This window comes from Barbus barbus (assembly GCF_936440315.1).
Source record: "Barbus barbus genome assembly, chromosome: 50".
Lineage (NCBI taxonomy): Eukaryota > Metazoa > Chordata > Actinopteri > Cypriniformes > Cyprinidae > Barbus > Barbus barbus.
In genome coordinates this window covers 10,122,894-10,142,956 of record NC_136728.1, presented here as the reverse complement: position 1 = coordinate 10,142,956, position 20,063 = coordinate 10,122,894, and the positions used below count along the sequence as shown (strand labels likewise).

At 36.6% G+C, this 20,063-nt stretch overlaps 2 protein-coding genes across 6 annotated transcripts; both read left to right on the top strand.

Annotated features, from left to right (window-relative positions):
- Positions 1-1,952: 1,952 nt before the first annotated feature.
- Positions 1,953-12,255, top strand: LOC306868255 (ubiquitin-conjugating enzyme E2 Q2-like). 4 transcript variants are annotated; one of them, XM_079414344.1, is made up of 13 exons: positions 1,953-2,252; positions 3,629-3,733; positions 4,779-4,901; positions 5,004-5,060; positions 5,164-5,319; positions 5,561-5,645; positions 8,236-8,296; positions 8,384-8,474; positions 8,579-8,637; positions 9,019-9,067; positions 9,154-9,249; positions 9,328-9,394; positions 9,480-12,255. In XM_079414344.1, the coding sequence occupies exons 1-13, from the start codon at positions 2,094-2,096 to the stop codon at positions 9,509-9,511; spliced, it is 1,140 nt and encodes a 379-aa protein (XP_079270470.1). In that variant the 5' UTR covers positions 1,953-2,093; the 3' UTR covers positions 9,512-12,255. The 4 variants fall into 4 exon arrangements, with proteins under 4 accessions (XP_079270470.1, XP_079270469.1, XP_079270471.1 ...); XM_079414343.1 differs by having other exon boundaries at positions 1,963-2,252; positions 5,161-5,319; XM_079414345.1 differs by having other exon boundaries at positions 2,024-2,252; positions 5,161-5,304.
- Positions 12,256-15,095: 2,840 nt separating this feature from the next.
- Positions 15,096-19,728, top strand: LOC306868184 (UDP-glucuronosyltransferase 2A3-like). Of its 2 annotated transcripts, XM_079414250.1 has the most exons (3): positions 15,096-15,209; positions 16,236-16,273; positions 17,798-19,728. In XM_079414250.1, the coding sequence occupies exon 3, from the start codon at positions 17,801-17,803 to the stop codon at positions 19,376-19,378; it is 1,578 nt and encodes a 525-aa protein (XP_079270376.1). In that variant the 5' UTR covers positions 15,096-15,209; positions 16,236-16,273; positions 17,798-17,800; the 3' UTR covers positions 19,379-19,728. The 2 variants fall into 2 exon arrangements, with proteins under 2 accessions (XP_079270376.1, XP_079270377.1); XM_079414251.1 differs by lacking the exon at positions 16,236-16,273 and having other exon boundaries at positions 15,104-15,209.
- The last annotated feature ends 335 nt before the right edge of the window (positions 19,729-20,063 follow it).

Here is a 20,063-nt window from a genome sequence, read left to right as displayed (position 1 = left end):
TATAGTGGTAAATTACTCCCGCCCACTAAAATCTAGAAAGAAAAAACCAAGTGCAGCTTCCAAAGCTCATACATGTATCAATCTATCACCTCTCTCTCTGTCTCTCTCTCTCTCTCACACACCTTTACTCATAATGGCAATTCAGGAGAATCATCTATAAGAGCACTTAACGCCCCAAACTCCCTAAATGTCCCTAACAGCGCTCTCTGTGGCATTTACTAGTTCATAACGCTCGATTAAAGTTTTATACAGGCGCTTGTAATAAAGTTTAAAGAAACTACATAATTGTACAGTTCTGTAGAAACTATATTTACCGCTAGATGGAGACAAATAGCAACAGCAGACACGCCTCACGGATACAAGCCTGAATTTAAATGTGGATTTCCTATTAAACCACAATTGCAACATCGTTATTATTTTTCTCACATGTTTTTCTCACTTTCTTATGCCAAACGTTGCATACTGCCAAAAAGCACAAAACAAAAGCAACATGGATCATTGTCACTGGAGAATTTCAAGTTTCAAGAACTGCTAACAAAAAACAACCGTCTGTCTATATACAGGTGAGAAACACTTTAATAATAATAATAATAATTGTTAAATTATTTATATGTTATATGCTAGTGCAAAGGGATGACCATACTGATTCTACATGAATTATTTGTAGTCGTTCATCCTGAAAATAATGATAATTAGTATACAGATTTTTAATTCATTATTATTATTAACAATTATTATTGACACGTATTAAGGTCAATATTATATTATTTATTTATATTATTTTATGTTTTATAGTGTGTGTGTGTGTGAGAGAGAGAGAGAGAGAGAGAGAGAGAGAGAGAGAGAGAGAGAGTGTATAGGCTGTATAATTATATATACCTTTTGTTTTTATCAACAACATGAAGTGCAGTAAACATTATATTATGTCAAGGTTTCCCAAACTAGGGTTTGTAAAGGAAAAGAAAGGTGTTTATGAGTTTAACAAAAAGCTAATAATTAATTAAATCATGAAAATGTTCAATCAAAACTAATAATTTTAAAATGAATAAAATAAAACACTTACTGATAAAATTATGTATTTTATTTGTTTACTAAAATCTCAGGGATACTTCAAATACGGTGAAAGAGGTTGGTGAAGTTGTGCATTTTAATGTGTTGAAATGGTCAAATGCTGTGTAGCCACCTGACTAGTGACTGGTCTCTGTGGGAATGTCCACAAAAATAGTGTATAAAGAGTGTATATAAGCAGCAGACTATTTAGAAAAGAAAATCTAAAAGATAAAAAAAGAGGAATTAGGGAGAATCAATAAATTATGAATAAATTCTTGCTATTGTGTAAATGTAGTCTGATTATGAGTATTTCAAATATAATTTAATCTAATTACAAGTACTTGATTTTTGGAATCTGATTCGTAATCCAGATTACATGTAATCAATTAATAAGAGTTATTATTAACACTCATTAAGATCAGGGGTAATATATGAATTATTTCTAGTCTACTAACCTGAAAAATAATAAATAATAAGGATATAGTTTTTAATTTATTATTATTACTATTATTATTATTCATGATGGTCGACCAGATAAAAGATGACAGGCATGTGAGAATGAAACAAAACCAACAGCATCCCATGTAGATGATCACTCCTGGCCCCTCGCACATTATTTTTTGGCGGGCGTTGTTTTCTCGTCTCTCCCCTGCTCTCTCTCTCTCTCTACACCCGCTTTGTTGTTCCTCTCCTCCAGCCTCCGCTGCGCACGCACACACACACACACACTCTCTTTCTCTCTCTCTCACTCTCTCTCTCTCTCCCTTCTTTGTTGTTTCTGTCCTCCAGCCTCCGCTGCGCACGCACACTCTCTCACTCTCTCTCTCTCTCTCTCTCTCTCCCTTCTTTGTTGTTTCTGTCCTCCAGCCTCCGCTGCGCACGCACACTCTCTCACTCTCTCTCTCTCTCTCCCTTCTTTGTTGTTTCTGTCCTCCAGCCTCCGCTGCGCACGCACACTCTCTCTCTCTGGATCAGCTGCGCGCTCGCAGTAGTCTGTGAGTCCCTTCCCCCCGCGGCCTGGCTGCTGATGAGATGAGTGGAAGATGTCGGTGTCGGGGCTGAAGGCCGAATTAAAGTTCCTTGAGTCAATTTTTGACCCAAACCATGAGCGATTCAGAATAATCGACTGGAAGCCCGATGAACTGAGCTGCCAGTTCAATGTGACGGGAGAAAAGCTGCTGATTATTCATTGCAACATCACGGTAAGATTCATCATCCGTGTGTAGCTTACAGGCGAACAAGACAAGGCCGAGTGAAACAACACCAGCCACAACCCCTTTTGACTCGAATAAAGCTGTTATATTGCGAATAAACCATGTATGATCAGGATCGATTATATCCTCGGATAGATGTCAAAAGCTAAACAAAACTAAACAAGTAACTTATGCAATGCTAGTACGAGCTACATTTAGCCTGCTAACGTTAGTTGATTAGCTAACAAAGTTAACTGCGTTTGCTGTCGCTTTAACTTTATTAGCTAAACAAACTCGCTTGATAATATTCAGGTTTGCTCGGTCATATCAAATCTAAGTTTAAATAAAGCGTAAAGGGGTTGTTTTATTCCGCGTCGGTGGGATTTTGCTGTCGAGTTAGTTGGCAGGTGATTAGCTTGTGTGCTAATTTAGCTAAGCGGATACTTTAACTAGCTAAACGACGTTTCGGACAAAATGTTTTTTGGTCTTGCCAAGTCGAGTTTGAGATGCTGTTTTGGAATATTTATTGCTTAACAACACATTTTATTGGTGTAAACATCTAGTTATGTTGGCTAACGTTACCTAATTTAGCAACGATTAGCTGGTTTGTGAAGTTCTTCATTTCGCGAGGCCTTTTAAGAAATGCGTAACTTAGATCTAAAACGACACAACTGTATATTCAGTTTAATCCATCGTGATTTGTAACAAAGTAACTGTTAACGTAATTTATAGCTGTTATCGTAACATGTTATAGGTGGTATTAGCATATTTTCAAACTTCGAATTTGAGCAATTCCTGCATTTTCACAGCTTTTAATGGACAAAATGTGCATGTATACAAAGTGTATATTAACTGTTCTACATTATGAAGAAGGCGTACAATGTCTATAAAAGCATAGTGCAAAACGACGCCACTGCAGTTCAGCTGGCTGCTGTTTTGTTGTTATTGAGGCCAGTTAGTTTGCTGAGCTTCTGTCTTGATGTTTGAGGTGCTGTAAGGTCAGTATGTGGTCCTGACAAGCAGAAGCAAATCACACCGCCATCATTTTGGCTCTCCCTCGACGGAAGACACAGTGATGGGAGGAGATTTCGAACTAGTGGATGGGAACATAATGTTCACATAATTTTACATGGAACTTCATCAGCTTGTCACGCACTTCTCTGAAATAAACAGCACTGCACAGATCTGCCATGGTCTCTTCTGGGTCTTCATTAGAAGAGAGAACCTGCAGAGTTTGATTCATTGGTTTAGCAACTGTTAATGTGGCCGCTTATCATGCAAGTAGCTCAACGGATCCGCTCAGACTTTAGTAACCTTGTGGAAGGACAAGGGGTTTCGATACAGTTCTGAAGATGCTGACGTTGTAACTCTTGATATTTTCATAGGAGTCTTACCCTTCAACCCCACCAATATGGTTTGTTGATTCAGATGACCCAAGTCTGACTGAAGTCCTTGAACGACTAGAGGATGTCAGAAAAGGCAATACTTTGGTAAGAAGGTGTTAACTCTCTCTGAAATTGTAATGAGATGTGATCATCAAAATAAAGCACAAAAGAAATATAATGTACACAAGTTTCAAAAGTTTGGGGTCAGTAAGAGATTTTTTTTTTTAAACTTAGCACTTATATTCAGCAAAGATTAATTAAATCGATCATGTCACAGTAAATACTTTTACATTGTTTCAAAGAATCTATTTTAAATACACTGTTTGTTCATCTGAAGCAGCAAAGCTGTTTTTGTCATTGATAATAATAATAATAGAAAATGTTTCTTGAACAGCAAATCAGCATATGAGAGAGATTTCTGAAGAATCTTGTGATACTTATGACTAAAGTAATGATGCTGAAAAGTCAGCTTTACCGTCACATTAATAAGTTACATTTTAAAATAGAAAAGTTATTTTAAATTGTAATAATATTTAACAATGTTATTGTTTTTACTGTGTTTTTGTCAAATAAAAGCAGACTATGTGAGCATGAATCTTCTTTAAAAACAAACAAATCTTGCTGAGCCCAAACTTTTGAATGGTAGTTTATATCTTTTAGTCAGAATTGATCATTTTGATTACAATATCAAGGGAAATAATCAGCAATTATTGACATCTTTGACCATATCCATTAATTTAATAACAAAATACATTAAACTTGCCCCTTTTTATTTACTGCACCATTTTGATTTGGGAAGATCATTAATAATGATTAAAATGAAACATTTTATTTTTTTTATACTTTGTACACTGAGACATTTTTATTAACAAACTTTTATTATAAATGGTATAAAAATGGTTTATTTTTCTTTATCGTATTTGATATTGTTCCAAATATGTGGCATAATCTTGCAGCCCTAATCCATAATGAACCCAAATCCATGTTTTGGTCAGGATGAAGCTCTTTTTCTGAGCACACATTATCTCACATTATTTTATATGCACCCCTATGTATGGTAGTAGATTAATGATTTTATATAAGTTAGAGGTTATAAAGTTGGCCCGTTCTTGTTACTTACCATTTGTTACCACTTTTCCTTCTTATGCAGCTCCTACAGCAGCTGAAAAGGCTGATCTGTGATTTATGCCGACTCTATAACCTGCCCCAGCATCCTGATGTGGAGATGCTGGATCAGCCACTTCCTGCTGGACCCATCAGTCAAGACAAGAAGGTAGCCCAAATCGGGCACAGACTTACATAGTCTTATTACACTCCTTCCTTTTCCTGTTCCTGGTGTGAGCTGATGCAAGCTTTTTGTCCTTGTTCTTCCCAGCATGGAACAACAGATGAAGTGACATCAGAAGAAGAGGAGGAAGAGGAAATGGCAGAGGTATTACGCTTTAGGGGATGGGATGGGTTCCTCATGACTCAAGTTATGACGAGAAGACTAGTTGATACCTAACACTTTCTTTTGTTTGTTGCTGTGGCAGCAGGATATTGAAGATCTAGACCACTATGATATGAAAGAGGAGGAACCGGTCGATGGGAAAAAGTCAGAGGACGATGGAATAGAGAAAGAGAATCTGGCCATTCTGGAGAAAATCCGAAAGAACCAGAGGCAGGACCACTTGAACGTAAGTGTCCATTCGGTAAGGTACCTTTTTATACAACTTTGGGGTTGGGTGGAGTAATATTGGTTTTATTAATGCAGTATAGTGATGTCATATCTTTATGATGTGTAAAGCAATGCATTAAAGTAAATTTTTATTTGCAAATAGGGTCAGCGTTTTTCTATTTGTGAAGTGTAATTTATCCACTGAAAAATAATTTAAATATTGTTCCTTGCATTGCTGTATATGTTCCCTTAATGCATCGTTGTTGGTCTTGTAGGGTGCAGTGTCCGGTTCAGTTCAGGCCTCTGACCGCCTCATGAAGGAACTCAGGGAGATCTATAGATCACAGAGTTATAAGACAGGTAATTTTAGTTAAATTACAGCATTGACTTTTCCATATGTTTGTTGCTGCCTACATAGTTTGCTGCCTTTTAAGGAGCATCTTCACTGTTATGGCAGTTCCTTTGGCTGGTTTTTGTCCAATACTGCTTTTCGGTATTAAGCATGGAAAAAAACTGTCACTTTCAATTACAATTGTTCTATAAAGCACGTCTTTAGGCCTATTTTACAAAAACACAAAGATTTGTTTGCATGCGGCCCGTCACGACTCCAAATGCGGCCCACCATGCTGAATATTACAGTCTATGTCCTGTGCACAATTAAAAAAAATAACTTTCAGTTTTACAATTCATTTTAGTTTTTACATTAATAAAAAAATGTACTAAACAAATATAAGCTATAATGTTTTTGTAAAATAATTTTGTTTTTCATATATTGTTTTCAGACATGAGCAGACCTATGTACTCACGTAATGTTACGCATTTAACAAACACAAGCGCGCACTTTGGCAGAATTCAATTCAAATAGTCATCAGCAGCTATTAGTTCTGTAAAATTGAGCATCAGAATGGACAAATTTGTTAAGGGAGAAAACAAAATGTGGAAAATGCCAGCGAAGGAACACATTCAAACAAGAATAGTGGCAGCATCAGCAGTGAAGAGAGTGCTGGACTTTCGGCATCAACTTTCGGTTTGCCCCGCCACTCACTTGAAGAGGTTCAGGTAAAAAGAAACACCCTAGGCTACTACGCAGCAATCATCCTTAATTAAAGAAATATGGCAAAACATCTCTGGAGAGAACCTCAGAGTATTACATTTGAAAATGTTTTCCATATTTGGGTCAACATAGGCTACATTTGTGAACGCACACTTTCTGCAATGTCAAGTCACGCTTCCGTTTTTTATTTCAATAAATGTAATCGTTTAGATATCATAATATTTAGGCTATAAATAATATTATAAATCCGGTTGGTTTGTATTGATGACGTAATATGTAAATGACATGCGTGCGGCCCGTGAGACTTGCACTTGGACCATAGTGCAGCCCGGTGGAAAAAAAGGTTGAGAACCACTACGCTAAGCGAATATGGAAATACTTGGTTTTGGCGAAAGAGAGCCTCAACTTTGGTTTCAGTTTCATTTTAGCCTAAATTAATTTGTTTTGGCTTGTCGTTTATAGGCTATAGCTTCTTGTATTTTTAATTCTTGTTCTTTTCTAAATACTGTTAAATTGAAAGGATTTGTTGTGGAGTGAGGGGAACTAAAATAACCTAGCTATGTTTACAGTGTTTATTATAATGTTTGTAAAGATTTTGCGTCGGCATTAGGCCTATTTCTGAATGGAATAATAAAATGCGACATACGTAGCGTATTTTAACCATGCAGCAAACCTTTTAAAATATTTTGATAAATTAGGCCTACTGAAAAAATAATTATAATAATTGACATTTTAAACTGTGTAACTGCTTGCAATAATAGGTAAAATTCTATACGGTCAGTAGGGCTGCACGATTAATCGCATGCTATTGTCATGCGCATCTCGTCAGTAAAGCCGGTTCTTTGATCAGCGGTAAATCTCCATCAGCTGCTTTCAGATGGAGCGGCATTTAATACACTGAGCCGTAGTTCGCTGACAAGCCACGCAAAATCGCGTTCATAATCGAATGCGATTTATCGGATCAAAGAACCGGCTTCACTGACGAGATGCGCATGACAATAGCATACGATTAATCGTGCAGCCCTAACGGTCGGATAACGCTTAACCGGTTGAAATGAACGTCCCTAGTCTAGAGTGTTCACTTTTTTACTCGCATTTGACTTTAACTGACTGAACAGAAGAAATAATCCAGAGAAGATTTCTTCATCAAATAAGGTGGAGCCCCAGAGCACATCTACCAATTAAGCCTTTTTTATACTCGTCACGTCTGCAAAAGTGCGTGGTAAATGACGTCATCGTGGAGTGGGCGTTGAGTTTGCACTTTGCGCGCGGCTCTGCTTCTGAAGATGTACAACTTTAACACTATTTGCTTAAAGTTGTCCTGTGTTTGATGTGAAATTAACCGTAAAGCTTAAGATTTTTTTAATAAGTTTGTTCATAAAGAAATTCATTCATCAACTCATTTGAGTTTTGTACCGGCAAATTGCTGCTGCTCACGCTGATTACTGATGGTTTTGCCCCCTGTCGTTTCAAAGAATAGTACAACAGCGAACCGACAAGTATAAACGCCTCGTCCGTTTGGGGAGGTGCGTGCGCAGTCAGCGGAGGCTCGCGATGCGGAGCCAGGTGAAAGTATAAACCAGGCTTTAGGCTGTTGCCATGAACCAATGGTAGTTTGAAGGCATTTACCAGCTTCGGTTTTGAACACCATCCGAACTTCGGTTGGCCTGCTTTTGTTGGACATGACATCACACCAGTTGGTTCATTGGTATCAATTGAAGTATATCAGGGCCTTAATTTGCCTACCTTTTGCGACTGCTACTTTTATGTCAGGAGTGCGCATGTGATTCCAAAAACTATTTTGGAACACATTTCTTAGTTTCTATTAGTTTTGTCTTGTTCCAGGATCGTTACAGATCTGTCTGATCTGTTTGTATACCATTCTGTCTGTTCCAGGTATCTATTCAGTGGAGTTAGTCAATGATAGCCTGTATGACTGGCATGTCAAATTAAGGACGTAAGTATGGTTGCATGACATGAAATACCATGTGAGCTGATGATAGTTTGTGTTCGGATCTTTAAAATCATTTTCATGTTTTTTAAGGGTTGACCCAGACAGTCCGTTACATAGCGACTTGCAGGTTTTGAAGGAAAAAGAAGGCATGGACTACATTCTGCTCAATTTCTCTTATAAAGTTAGTGTTTTTTATTTGTTGTACAAAAATACCGATTGAAGATGTTTTGATTGAAAAAAGAGATTATGCAACTGAATTTCTGTTTTCTTGCTTTCTGATTGCAGGATAACTTTCCTTTTGATCCTCCCTTTGTACGGGTTGTGTCTCCTGTCCTGTCTGGAGGGTGAGCATGATAATGTTTTTGTAGTAAATAAGTCAAACTAACTTTTCTATTTTAGTAAAAGTAAATATTTTACTATATTTGATGGATGATTATACGTTTTCCCCAGAGAATAACGTAAATGGATGTATTGTGAATAATGCTGTCTTTTAAAGGTTTTTTTTTCTTTTCAGAGATTGAGTAATTCTAATTTAATTTGCCTACAATTTTATTATTTAGCATTCTGTTTAATACCCCATATATTTGTGAAAGGCCATTTTAAAATTATTCACAGAAAATGTATTAGTTTATAATGACTAATACAAATATTGTTAATTTTCATAATCTGAAGAGAAATAAATGTTAATTTGCTCTATCCTGTTAAATGCTTTTTTTCTCATCTAGCTATGTTCTTGGAGGAGGAGCCTTGTGTATGGAGCTACTTACAAAACAGGTTTGAATCCTCTTTGAATTTTCTAAGGATTGCCCATTACAATAATTAAAGAAATCCGAAATAATGAAATAAATTTGATCTCATAGGGCTGGAGCAGTGCCTACTCAATAGAGTCAGTCATCATGCAAATCAACGCCACCTTAGTCAAAGGGAAAGCCAGAGTACAGTTCGGAGCAAATAAGGTTTGTTTGACCTTGTGATCAAAAACAAAAAATATTTGCCTGCAGAAATGTTGACCCTTTCCCTTTTGTTTTGTGCAGAATCAATACAATCTTGCCAGAGCACAACAGTCATATAAATCATTGGTTCAGATTCATGAAAAGAACGGTAGGTGGCGAAACCGTAAAACGAGATGCAGAATTGATGCACTTTGAACTGTTCTCAGAAGTTTTTTCTCATGTTTTTCTTCTAGGCTGGTACACACCTCCTAAAGAAGATGGCTAGGAAAAGCATTGATCTGCTTGCACACTGCAAACACGGGATATCTGGTCAAACCTTTGCTTTATTTTACTAATGTTTTCATCTCTTCAGCTTGAGTATGATGCCCCCTCATGTAAGTGGAAGCCATCGGGGAAACGTTTGCCCCCTCTCGCTGTCTGGAATGCTCAGAAATTTGCATCGTCCTTTATTTCTGCAAGGCTGGAGTCTTTGACCAGATCCCGTGATGTCTGGATTTCTGTCTGTTTCTCATGCTCTTTCTCTCTCATATATTGTCTATTATACTGATGGGACATTCAGAGCCTTGGTACTAATAAGGCATCTAACATGGCGTTTCGAAATGGTGTGATCAGAGAAAGATTTTTTTTTTTCTTTTCTCTTCTTTTTGTTGCTTCCTCACTTTTACTGGAGCATGGCTCTGTTCAGGATTATTACATAGATGGAGATGCTCAATGAAGATGCTGGATCTGATCCTCTCTGCTTTTAAAGGACGTTCTTATGGCCATGGACTTTAAATGGCGGTTTACTGAAATTAAAACAGGATATGGATGCAACTAGAGACAATGTGAAGACAATGTGCCACTGCTCTTGTATCTATAGAGACTTTTTTTTTCCCTCATGCATTCTGAGTTAACATGTACTGGTACATTTAATGCCGATGTCGTCAAAGAATTGTTACTTGCCACAATTATATGCGTAAGCTTCCTAAGCAACCCTTATGTTAATGATAACGTTGAGGACGAGAGGAAGGGGCGCTTATACAACTCTAGCCCCAGATCTTGTTTTTCCAACTAAGGATGAATTCCACTCAGTTTCCTTACGCTCGCTTTTAGCATGTGGCTGATCTGACCAATAATGGACAAATGCGAGCTTTGGCTTTGAAAAAGCGAAGCAGAACTTGCCGTCGCTCCATAGTTGAACAGAGCTCCACTTGTATACTTGTAAATGGATTTCAGGCGTCTTAAATGTGGTGTTTATGTGAAGTGGGGGAGTTATCAGAGTTGTTTTCACATGAGGATTTGGGGACTCAAAATGGGGAAAAAGGTTGATGTTTCTCAAAATAATGGGGGTAATATCTTAAAAATTGTATTTATATAAGTGATATGAACATAACTTTTTTTTTTTCGTTTTTGTTCCCATCCTTAATTGTCATTTTCATCATTTCTGCTCCATTAAAAAAAAAACAGCTGTTACAGATTGAGACATTTTAGGTTTACATTATTAATGGACTGATCTCATATACTGCTGATCTCATGATCAGCAGTACTTAAACTTAGAGTTTGCTGTCAGTTTCATTTTGTGAGCATTGATGGATTAAAAGAGCGCAAATAATAATTTTCTCATAGCACAACACTACAAGAGCACTGTTTCTTTCCATGCCTGATGGACAATTCTCACAATACTCGAGGCATTGTTTATTTACCCTCTTGGAGCTGAACGTCCAGTAGAAAGTCTTAAGAATGGTCGATGCTTCAACTTTCATGGCGAAAGAGAGCTTGTCAAAATGCACCATACCTCCTTGCTTTATTTTGTATTTGTTTTGCAGTGTATTATAAAAAGTGGCTGTCGAAGACTCGTGTATGTGAAGGCGTCTCACATTTTTCATTGAAAACTCAGGAAAATCCATTCTGTTTGAAAATCTTTTTTGGTCCGTTTGCTCTACCTATCCAACCTTCTGTAGTTCCTGAAAGCAAAGAAAAGGATTTTAACAGCTTCCTGTGGTCGCTGTTTAGTATTTTATGATGGGACTTGGTTTCATCGTAAGAAGTGTTAAAGGCCAATGGTGATTAGATAACTCTGGCTTTAAAAAATGTATCAGATTTCCTTTGTTTACTGAAATTAAGTGCTCAGTCAAACTTATGTTTTTGTTGTTGTTTCTCACCCCTCTGACTTCAACTTTCAGTTGTAAATATTTTGGGACATTTGGGTTTAGTATTTGCACAGAATGTTGTGATTGTGCCTCTTGGATCGGTCCTGAGTTTGAACTTCGTCCCATAACAGGCAGGCTCTTGGATATGTATATTTTTAACAAGGATGCAAATGTAATCTTTTACTCCAGTCACATGTAAATGTAATTCAAGAGAGCCACTGCAGCAGGAATGTCTTGAATAACTAAAGTATCTGCTTTGCAAGTTATTGCTGCTGTCTTGTTTCAGCGATGTGCTTGGTCTTGGGTTTTCATTGGTGAGATTTGAAAAAGCAGACCTCTCTGAATGGTGTTTTCTCAGAGGTTTATTCATCTCAAGAAGTACATCTACGTTCAAGTTTTTTACCTGGGCTTGTCCACATTGACCAAGGTTTCTGTAACTGATGTGTCTTTCTTATGTTTCCTTGTCCGAACAGTAATGACTTGTTTGTTTTTGTTTTTTCACACTGAATATGAACCTCACCATAACCAATAACAGAACTAGTCTCTGGTGCCATCTCATGGAATGGTTCTTGAAGCTCACACTGTTGGCATGCTTTCTGGGGTTTTTTTTTTTTTTAGGTTTTTTCCATTACAAGATAATTTTGAACATGTACAGTATATTTGTAAACTTGCATCAAGTTTATGAATAAAGAATTTTACGAGGCGCTTGTTTGGGTATCTGTGAGTGATCTGATTGATGCATTCAATAACTTAAATTTTCATTAAAGGCATAGTTCACCCAAAAATGAAAATTCTGTCCTTATGTCATTCCAAACCTGCTTTGTTCATCTTCGGAAAACACAAATGAAGACATTTTTGGTGAAAATAAATGACTTTATATAACAATTTCTTCTGTTCAGTGTCAGTTTTCGATGCACGTTTACAACAGTACCACTACGTGAGCATGTGCATTCCTCTGCTTGCAAACAAGGCATGTTTCATGGTACTGTTGAAGTCTGACACATTGTGTGTGCAAAGAAAACAAAAATATCAACTTTATTCAATAAAGTATTCTTGTAGCTTCATAACAGTATGATTGAACCACTGATGTCACATGGACTATTTTAACGATGTCTTTACTACCTTTCTGGGTCTTGAATGTGTCAGTTGCGTTGCTGTCTATGCAGGGCCAGAAAGCTCTTGGATTTCATCAACAATACCTTAATTTGTCTTCCGAAAATGAACAAAAGTCTTACGGGTTTGGAACGACACAAGGATGAGTAATTAATGACAGAATTTTTATTTTTGGGTGAACTATCCCTTTAAGAAAACATCAGGAACTCCAAGATTAGGAATGAATGGGTGTAAATACAGGGTTCCATGGGGTTTGGAAAAGTATGGGAAAAAATGAAAGCAGAGTGTGGAAAAGTATTTGCGTTTCCAGACTTTTGCCCTTATTTAGTTTTTTTTTTTATATATATATAATAGAAAATTAAGAAATTTATTGTACAAGAATTCAGTCAAAATACGCCTGAATGAATTCGGTACTTTTTCATTATGCAAAATGAAGGTTATAAGCATTTTGGGTTTCTTCTCTCAATATTCTTAGCACCCTTATTACACAGCCTCAAGGACCTTTGAAAAAATAAAACATATACAGACTTTTATGTGCGCATGAGAAACCATTAAACTTAGCATATAGGAAAATGCACACAGAGCTACCTATTGTGCCATCAGCCCATTTTGTGGTGTGGTTTCTTGGGCACCACCAGAGACCTAAGGCCTTGAAATATGGCATAGTGCCCTAACAAAAGCCAAATCTGAAACGCTTTTTTACAAAACCCATCTTTTTTATAAACCATTGAACTTGGCAAATTTTATGCCATCAGCCCATTTCGTATCATGATTTCTGTGCCGCCACAGAGGATGTGTTAAATTAGACATTAGGCCTTTATAGAGGTACTAAAATAAGAAAAGCCAAAAATCTAGAAATTGTAATACATAAGCATGCACAAAATTCCCATTCGCATAGTTTCTCGAAGGCACAAAAACGTTTCTTGTGTGCAGATGACTGTACTATACACCAAATTTGAAAATAATGCTCTATGAACCATTTATGGTAAAAATGGTCTGAAAAATTTGAGTCTGGAAAAGTATCGAATTATGAAAATGTGTAGGAACCCTATAAATACAAACTTGTAAAAACGCTGACATGTTCCTTATTTTTTAATAGAAATTTCCCATTTTTGAATTTTAAAGTATAAAATGTATTTTCTGTTTCTAAAGTTATGCTGTTTAATGTAAAATGTATCCATTCTGTCTGTAGTTTGCTGGGTAAATGTTAACATGAATGGCTCTGGCTGGTAGTTTACCACACGAGATTTCATCATGGACTTGTTACAACACATTATTAAATGATCACGGATCACTCTTTTAAAATATGTAATTAACATTGTCACAAGTTTCTGGCTTAAGGCTTTTCTTGACTTGTCAGCTGATGTTTATTTTAGTAATAAGGGTTTAATTTAGAGTCCGTAAAAGTCATAATTTTGCTTTAAAACATCCCTGACACCTTACAAGAATTCCTACTGTTAATGAGAATTGTGATACTAAAAGTTATTCAGCTGTGATATTTGATGTGTGCACATATTTGTGATTTTAAGAGTTACAAATGCCTGCAACTAGTAACTGATAATTTTAACACTCTTCATGACTTTAAATATTATCCAGCCTTCAGTGTAAATCTGTTTATGCACTATGCTGTTGGCACATTTTTTTTAAATCATAGGATGCCAGGTATATTTGTAGTATTTTGAGCTATAATTGAAAAAGAAAATGAAAAATTGAGCTATAAATGAAAATGTTGCAAGTTGCAACTTCCTCTTATGTTAGTCATAGTTTAAAGTTTATCAAAATGGAAGATTATATTAATTGAATTATAATTCTTCCTTACCACTTGGTGTAGCTGTTTGCCATTTTTGTGTGCTTGTGTTTCCTTCTCTCCAATTAACAATGAGAACAAAAGTTTGCATGCTCTAGACCTATTATATGTTGCAGTACAAACCAAACTTTAAAAAAAAAATTATATTTGGTGAATATCCTTGTGTGTAGGTTTTGTTTTAACTCAAGAAAATGCATTTAAAGCACATGGCATTACACACATTCTTTTACAAGCCAAATAAAACATACTCTGCCATAGGTCTTGTGAAATTGAGTGTTTTATAGGCACTCATATAAAACTTATATAACTTTTTGACCATATTTGGACAGGCATTGAGTGACTGTTTAGTATAGTGGTCAGTTTGTCCATCTGGTGCTATACTAACACTGCTAGGTCTATATAAACAGTTAAGTCCTTTATACATTGGTTTAAACAAGAATTAATCTTAGCTCAGGTTTCCTTTCATAACTGATTCGAACAATAACCTGTTTAGTTCGCTTCTCCCCAGGAATGCTGTTAATGCTGGGAGTGTAGCATGATCTTCAGTCTTTACAAAGCTGGACATTTAATCTCAGGTATCATGTTGACATCTAGCATGTGTAGTACAAAATCAAAGAATCCTTTCAAAAATTGATTTAAAAGTAAAATATAAGACATTTCTGTAATTCCCTCATAATGTTTGCCTGGATTTAGAAAATCATAGTTTAAAACAGGGTCCAAAGATCTTTGACCGCTATTATTGTGGCATTATTTAACTACCCTGCCTAAAGAAACCTGATAGGCTTTTGCTGTGCTCATTCATTTAAAGTTACCTTTCACCTAAATGCACTTGAAAAGCTCGTAAACATTGCACGATTAATGCGCGAAAGGTTTTGGACGGTACACTGTGCCGAGGTGAATTTCAAACTTGTCAGGTAAGGTTTGAGATATTATCAATATATAATTCTCTCAAAATAGGATTTGATCTGGCAAAGTATAAGTTCTTTTATCGTCAGTCCATAGACCAGATTTCAGATTTACATTCTGTTCATTATGTAATATCTTGACCATTTACTGCTTCTATATTAGAAGCAACGTTCCAGAACTTCTCCAGATTGTACATTACAGCATCCAGCTATTAGGGTGTCCTTTTTTTGTGTGTGTGTCATTTTTGTTTTTGCTCATGAAAACGGTGTTCAAAACCAAATTACATGTGTTGTTCATTTCAGAAAGTTTCAAACGAATGTGATGTTTTTATTTGGAGAGGTGAATGTGCACATTGCAAGGTATTGTTTTAGCATACTGTGAGTTTTACAGATGTTGCAGCATGTGTAGTGAGGTATTGCTTAACTTTGACATATTTTGGAAGCTCTCAGCACGTAACACTACTAAACAAATAGAAAGCCGATTCAGATACTACTCATGTGCAAGGTGAGAACTTTTTACTTTTTCCTGAAAACATTATACCCTGTGCCAGACATATGTACATTAACCTGCTTTGTAAATGTAGTGTTGCTGTAAATTAAGTTGTTTTTACAAGGTCATTTTAAAATATACAAAATTTAGTTCAAGGCACTTGGTATAGTAAATAAACCAGATACAAGCAGAACTGTATATTTCAGTACCTACTAGACAAATATAAATTCTGCTGCAATATGGATCAGACATTATGCCGCATGTCAAAGTCTATCTACGCAACGCAAGACCATGACAGATACATAAAAGCAAATAAGCGTAAGCAAGTATCATAATCATTGCTGTCAGTGGTATCCAATCATAATGCAAAAAAGGTGCCTTTTGTTTTCCCTTATTTTCTCTTTTGTTTTCCTCTAAGCGGTCATGACCTGCCTTTGTTTTTTATTTTGTACTATTCTCTGAAGTCCACTTATAATGCTATCAAGATTTTTACATAAAAAAGCATCATTTAGAAGTAATAGGCTGTTTTCTATTTCCCTCATCAGATCGCTCTATTTGAATAGGCGTGGCAGATTATAGACTCGTAAGTAAATGCCCACTACTATGATTGGCTAACAGTTGAGTATGTTTGACAGCCTACATCATTCACAGATAGACGCTGCTGTGTACATAAAAACAGTTACTCACACTTGTGTTGCGACATTACTGTTGGATCCAATATAGCTGGCAAAGCATAGTCTTTTAGTTTCAGTCTTTCTGAAAATCCTGCATCATTCATCCACTCTTTCCTAATGCAGCGATCAGAAGAAAGGCAATGCAAAGACAGTTTTTCCACAACTTAGCACTACACAGTGTCGTCTTTGTTTTCGGAGCATCTTTATTGTCTGGTTTCTGCGTAGACCTGCACGTTTGCCTCTTTTTATTTCAAGGATGCAGATATCTGGCTCATGAGAAATGACTTTACCTTTGAGTTTCCACGACCCACAATGCCCAATATCGTCTATATGGGCGGCTTCCAGTGTAAACATGGAGTCATCGTCATGTCTTTAGACACCCTTATTGCTCAGCTTCCACAAGATGTGACTGACGATATAGCAGCAGCTTTTGCTCAGCTTCCTCAAAAAGTGATTTGGAGATATTCAGGTCCTCGACATATGACCCTTGGTAACAACACTCTACTTGTAGACTGGCTCCCCCAGAATGACCTGCTTGGACATCCTCAGATCAAAGCATTTGTAGCACATGGAGGAACCAATGGATTCAGGAAGCTATCTACCATGGAGTGCCCATTTTGGGTACCTTGGACAATGTTTCTTGAGGCATTAAAGGAGGTTTTGCATAGCCCATCTTACAAGGAGAACATGCAGAGACTGTCCAAGCTGCACCATGACCAGCCAATGAAACCTCTTGATCGTGCCGTCTTCTGTATTGAGTTTGTCATGAGGAATAAAGGAGCTCGTCATTTACGAGCACAGTCTTTCAGAATGTCCTGGATTGAGCACCACTCTATAGATGTTATTTTGACTTTAATGGCGACACTTTTTATTTTTGATTTGTTGGTCATTTTGTACTAACTGTTTGAAGCTGCATTTTTGGCTCTTAGTGTTCAATAAATAATTTTATTGGGACCTGCTACAATAAAGGATTCTCTTTGTCAGTTTTGGCTGAGCTTTTGTCTGTCCAAGTACTACAATAATTATTCTTTTATAAAGGAAAGCTGACAAATACACATACATTAGAAATCTCTGATTCTTCTACATAGTAAAACTTGGAAAAATCTGTTGTTGATGCTAACTGCATTCCCTAACACTTACAAAGGTAGTACCTAACTTTATTTTTGATGCAGCATGAGAGTATTTTGATTGTTTTTGAGGATTTGTTCACCCAAAAATTTTAATTCTGTCATCATTTACTCACACTCAGGTAATTACACACCTGTAAAACTTTATTTCCTCTGCCTTACAACCTAGAGATAATAACCTGAAAGTAGAAGGTATTATGTTTTTAACACTGAGTTTCATGGTCAGGACATTATTTTATTTATTGTTGTATTTTGTGAACTCTTGTGTACTCTTTTAATTCTCTGTAATTTTCTTTCTCATCAAAGGTCATGCATCACTCCACCCTTCTTGGTTTGTTCATCCTGCTATCTGTTCTGTCAAGCTCTTACGCTGGAAAAGTTCTGGTCGTCCCTGTGGATGGAAGCCATTGGATCAATATGAAGATCCTTATTGTGGAATTACATGCAAAAGGTCACAATATCACAGTGGTCCGAGGTTCTAGTAGCTGGTACATTAAGGAACAGTCTCCGCTCTACACTTCTATTACTGTAGACACTGGTGAATTTGACAATGACTTCACGGAGAAGTTTCTACCCCACCTACTTAAAATGCAGAGACAAGGTAGATCATTTTGGAATGAAATAGCACTTGCTGATGAAGTTTATAGGAAATTTACGAAGTTTCATCAGCAAATATGCAATATGACAGCTGCCATGTTTGAAAATGAGATCTTGATGAATTCTCTGAAAGATGCTGCATATGACCTTGTTCTTACGGATCCTGCTTTTGGAGGTGGAGTGTTACTGGCACACCGTCTTGGCGTTCCTTTTGTGTTTAATGTCCGGTGGACTATGTACGGCGAAGCCCATTTTGATATTGCTCCATCTCCTCTCTCATATATACCTGTTACAGGTTTACTGCTAACTGACAAGATGACATTCAGTCAGAGAGTCATGAACATGTTGACATATATAATGATTCTTTATAAAAGTTCCAAGTACTTTGCTTCTCCTTACCAAGAGTTCTCCCAGAAATATTTTGGCCCCGATGTTGATTTCTTCTCCCTCCTCCAGAATGCAGATATCTGGCTCATGAGAAATGACTTCATTTTTGAGTTTCCACGACCCACAATGCCAAATGTTGTCTACATGGGCGGGTTTCAGTGCAAACCTGCTAAGCCACTTCCAGATGAACTTGAGAAGTTTGTGCAGAGCTCAGGAGAGCATGGGGTAATCATCATGTCTTTAGGAACTATTTTTGGTCAGCTTCTGAGTGAAATCAATGATGAGATTGCTGCAGCTTTTGCCCAACTGCCTCAAAACATTATATGGAGACACACAGGATCAAAACCTGCCAATCTTGGCAACAATACTCTGATTGTGGACTGGCTCCCCCAGAATGACCTGCTTGGACATCCTCAAACTAAACTCTTTGTAGCACATGGAGGCACCAATGGAGTTCAGGAAGCCATCTACCATGGCGTTCCTATTGTGGGCCTTCCTTTATCTTTTGATCAACCCGATAATCTCTCCAGAATGCAAGCAAAAGGAACAGCAAAAATTGTAGATATTGCAACTTTGGACAGGACAATGTTTCTAGAGGCATTAAAGGAGGTTTTGCATAACCCATCTTACAAGGAGAACATGCAGAGACTGTCCAAGCTGCACCACGACCAGCCAATGAAACCTCTCGATCGTGCCATCTTCTGGATTGAGTTTGTCATGAGGAATAGAGGAGCTCCTCATTTACGAACACAATCTTTCAGAATGTCCTGGATTGCATACCACTCTATAGATGTTATTTTGACTCTGCTGATGATATTTGTTTTGTTTTGTTTCATGATTTACTCTATCATAAAACTTTTGTGTTTTAAATTAGTATTTAAGAAGAAAATTAAAGCTGAGTGACTGAATATTTGGCCAGAATCCCAGGAATTAATTCCATAACCAATGTTTCTATATTCATTTTGGACTGAGAATATAATGTTTTCCTGGAAAGTTTTAAAATAACATGTGAAGCATATATAAAGCTCTTCTTAAAATTAATCCTTTTATTTGTGCTCTCTCTTGTTTCGTAGAGAATTTACTTCATCACAAATTTTAAATAATTCTGAAAAAAAGAGTGAAATAAACTGTACTTGGTTTACATTTTTGTATCATCTGATGTAAAGCACAGCAAATTTTCAAATTTAAATCTTCTGAGCATAATTTTTATAAGGAAAAAAATATATTAAAGGCTATTTTTTAATACTTATCTACACGCCTAAGGCTGAATTTTATCTAAAAACAAAGTTTTAATCTTTATGCCTGTACAGCCTGCACATTAAGCATAAAGAAAATTAAGAAGAATGCTTAATGAAAATACACTGCTACCTTGTAAGCACTGTATTTAAATAAATGAAAAAAAAATATTTAACTATTACTATTGCTTTGGATGGTTATGAGTCATTGAAAAAAATGAAGCAATCATGCTTCCATTGCTCAACCTTGTCTGGAGGACATGTACTCATATTCTGAAAGTGCAAATGATATGCAAATGACACACTGCTGTTTTATTTTTAATTAGCAACGGGAATAATATGCTGGAAGAACA

Excerpts from the sequence above, each read along its gene's own strand:
- LOC306868184 (XM_079414250.1), top strand. The coding sequence starts at position 17,801 with ATGCATCACTCCACCCTTCTTGGTTTGTTCATCCTGCTATCTGTTCTG.
- LOC306868255 (XM_079414343.1), top strand. The coding sequence starts at position 2,094 with ATGTCGGTGTCGGGGCTGAAGGCCGAATTAAAGTTCCTTGAGTCAATT. Across the intron at positions 5,646-8,235 it reads ATCACAGAGTTATAAGACAG|GTATCTATTCAGTGGAGTTA; the intron begins GTAATTTTAGTT and ends TGTCTGTTCCAG. Across the intron at positions 9,395-9,479 it reads TCAGATTCATGAAAAGAACG|GCTGGTACACACCTCCTAAA; the intron begins GTAGGTGGCGAA and ends TTTTTCTTCTAG.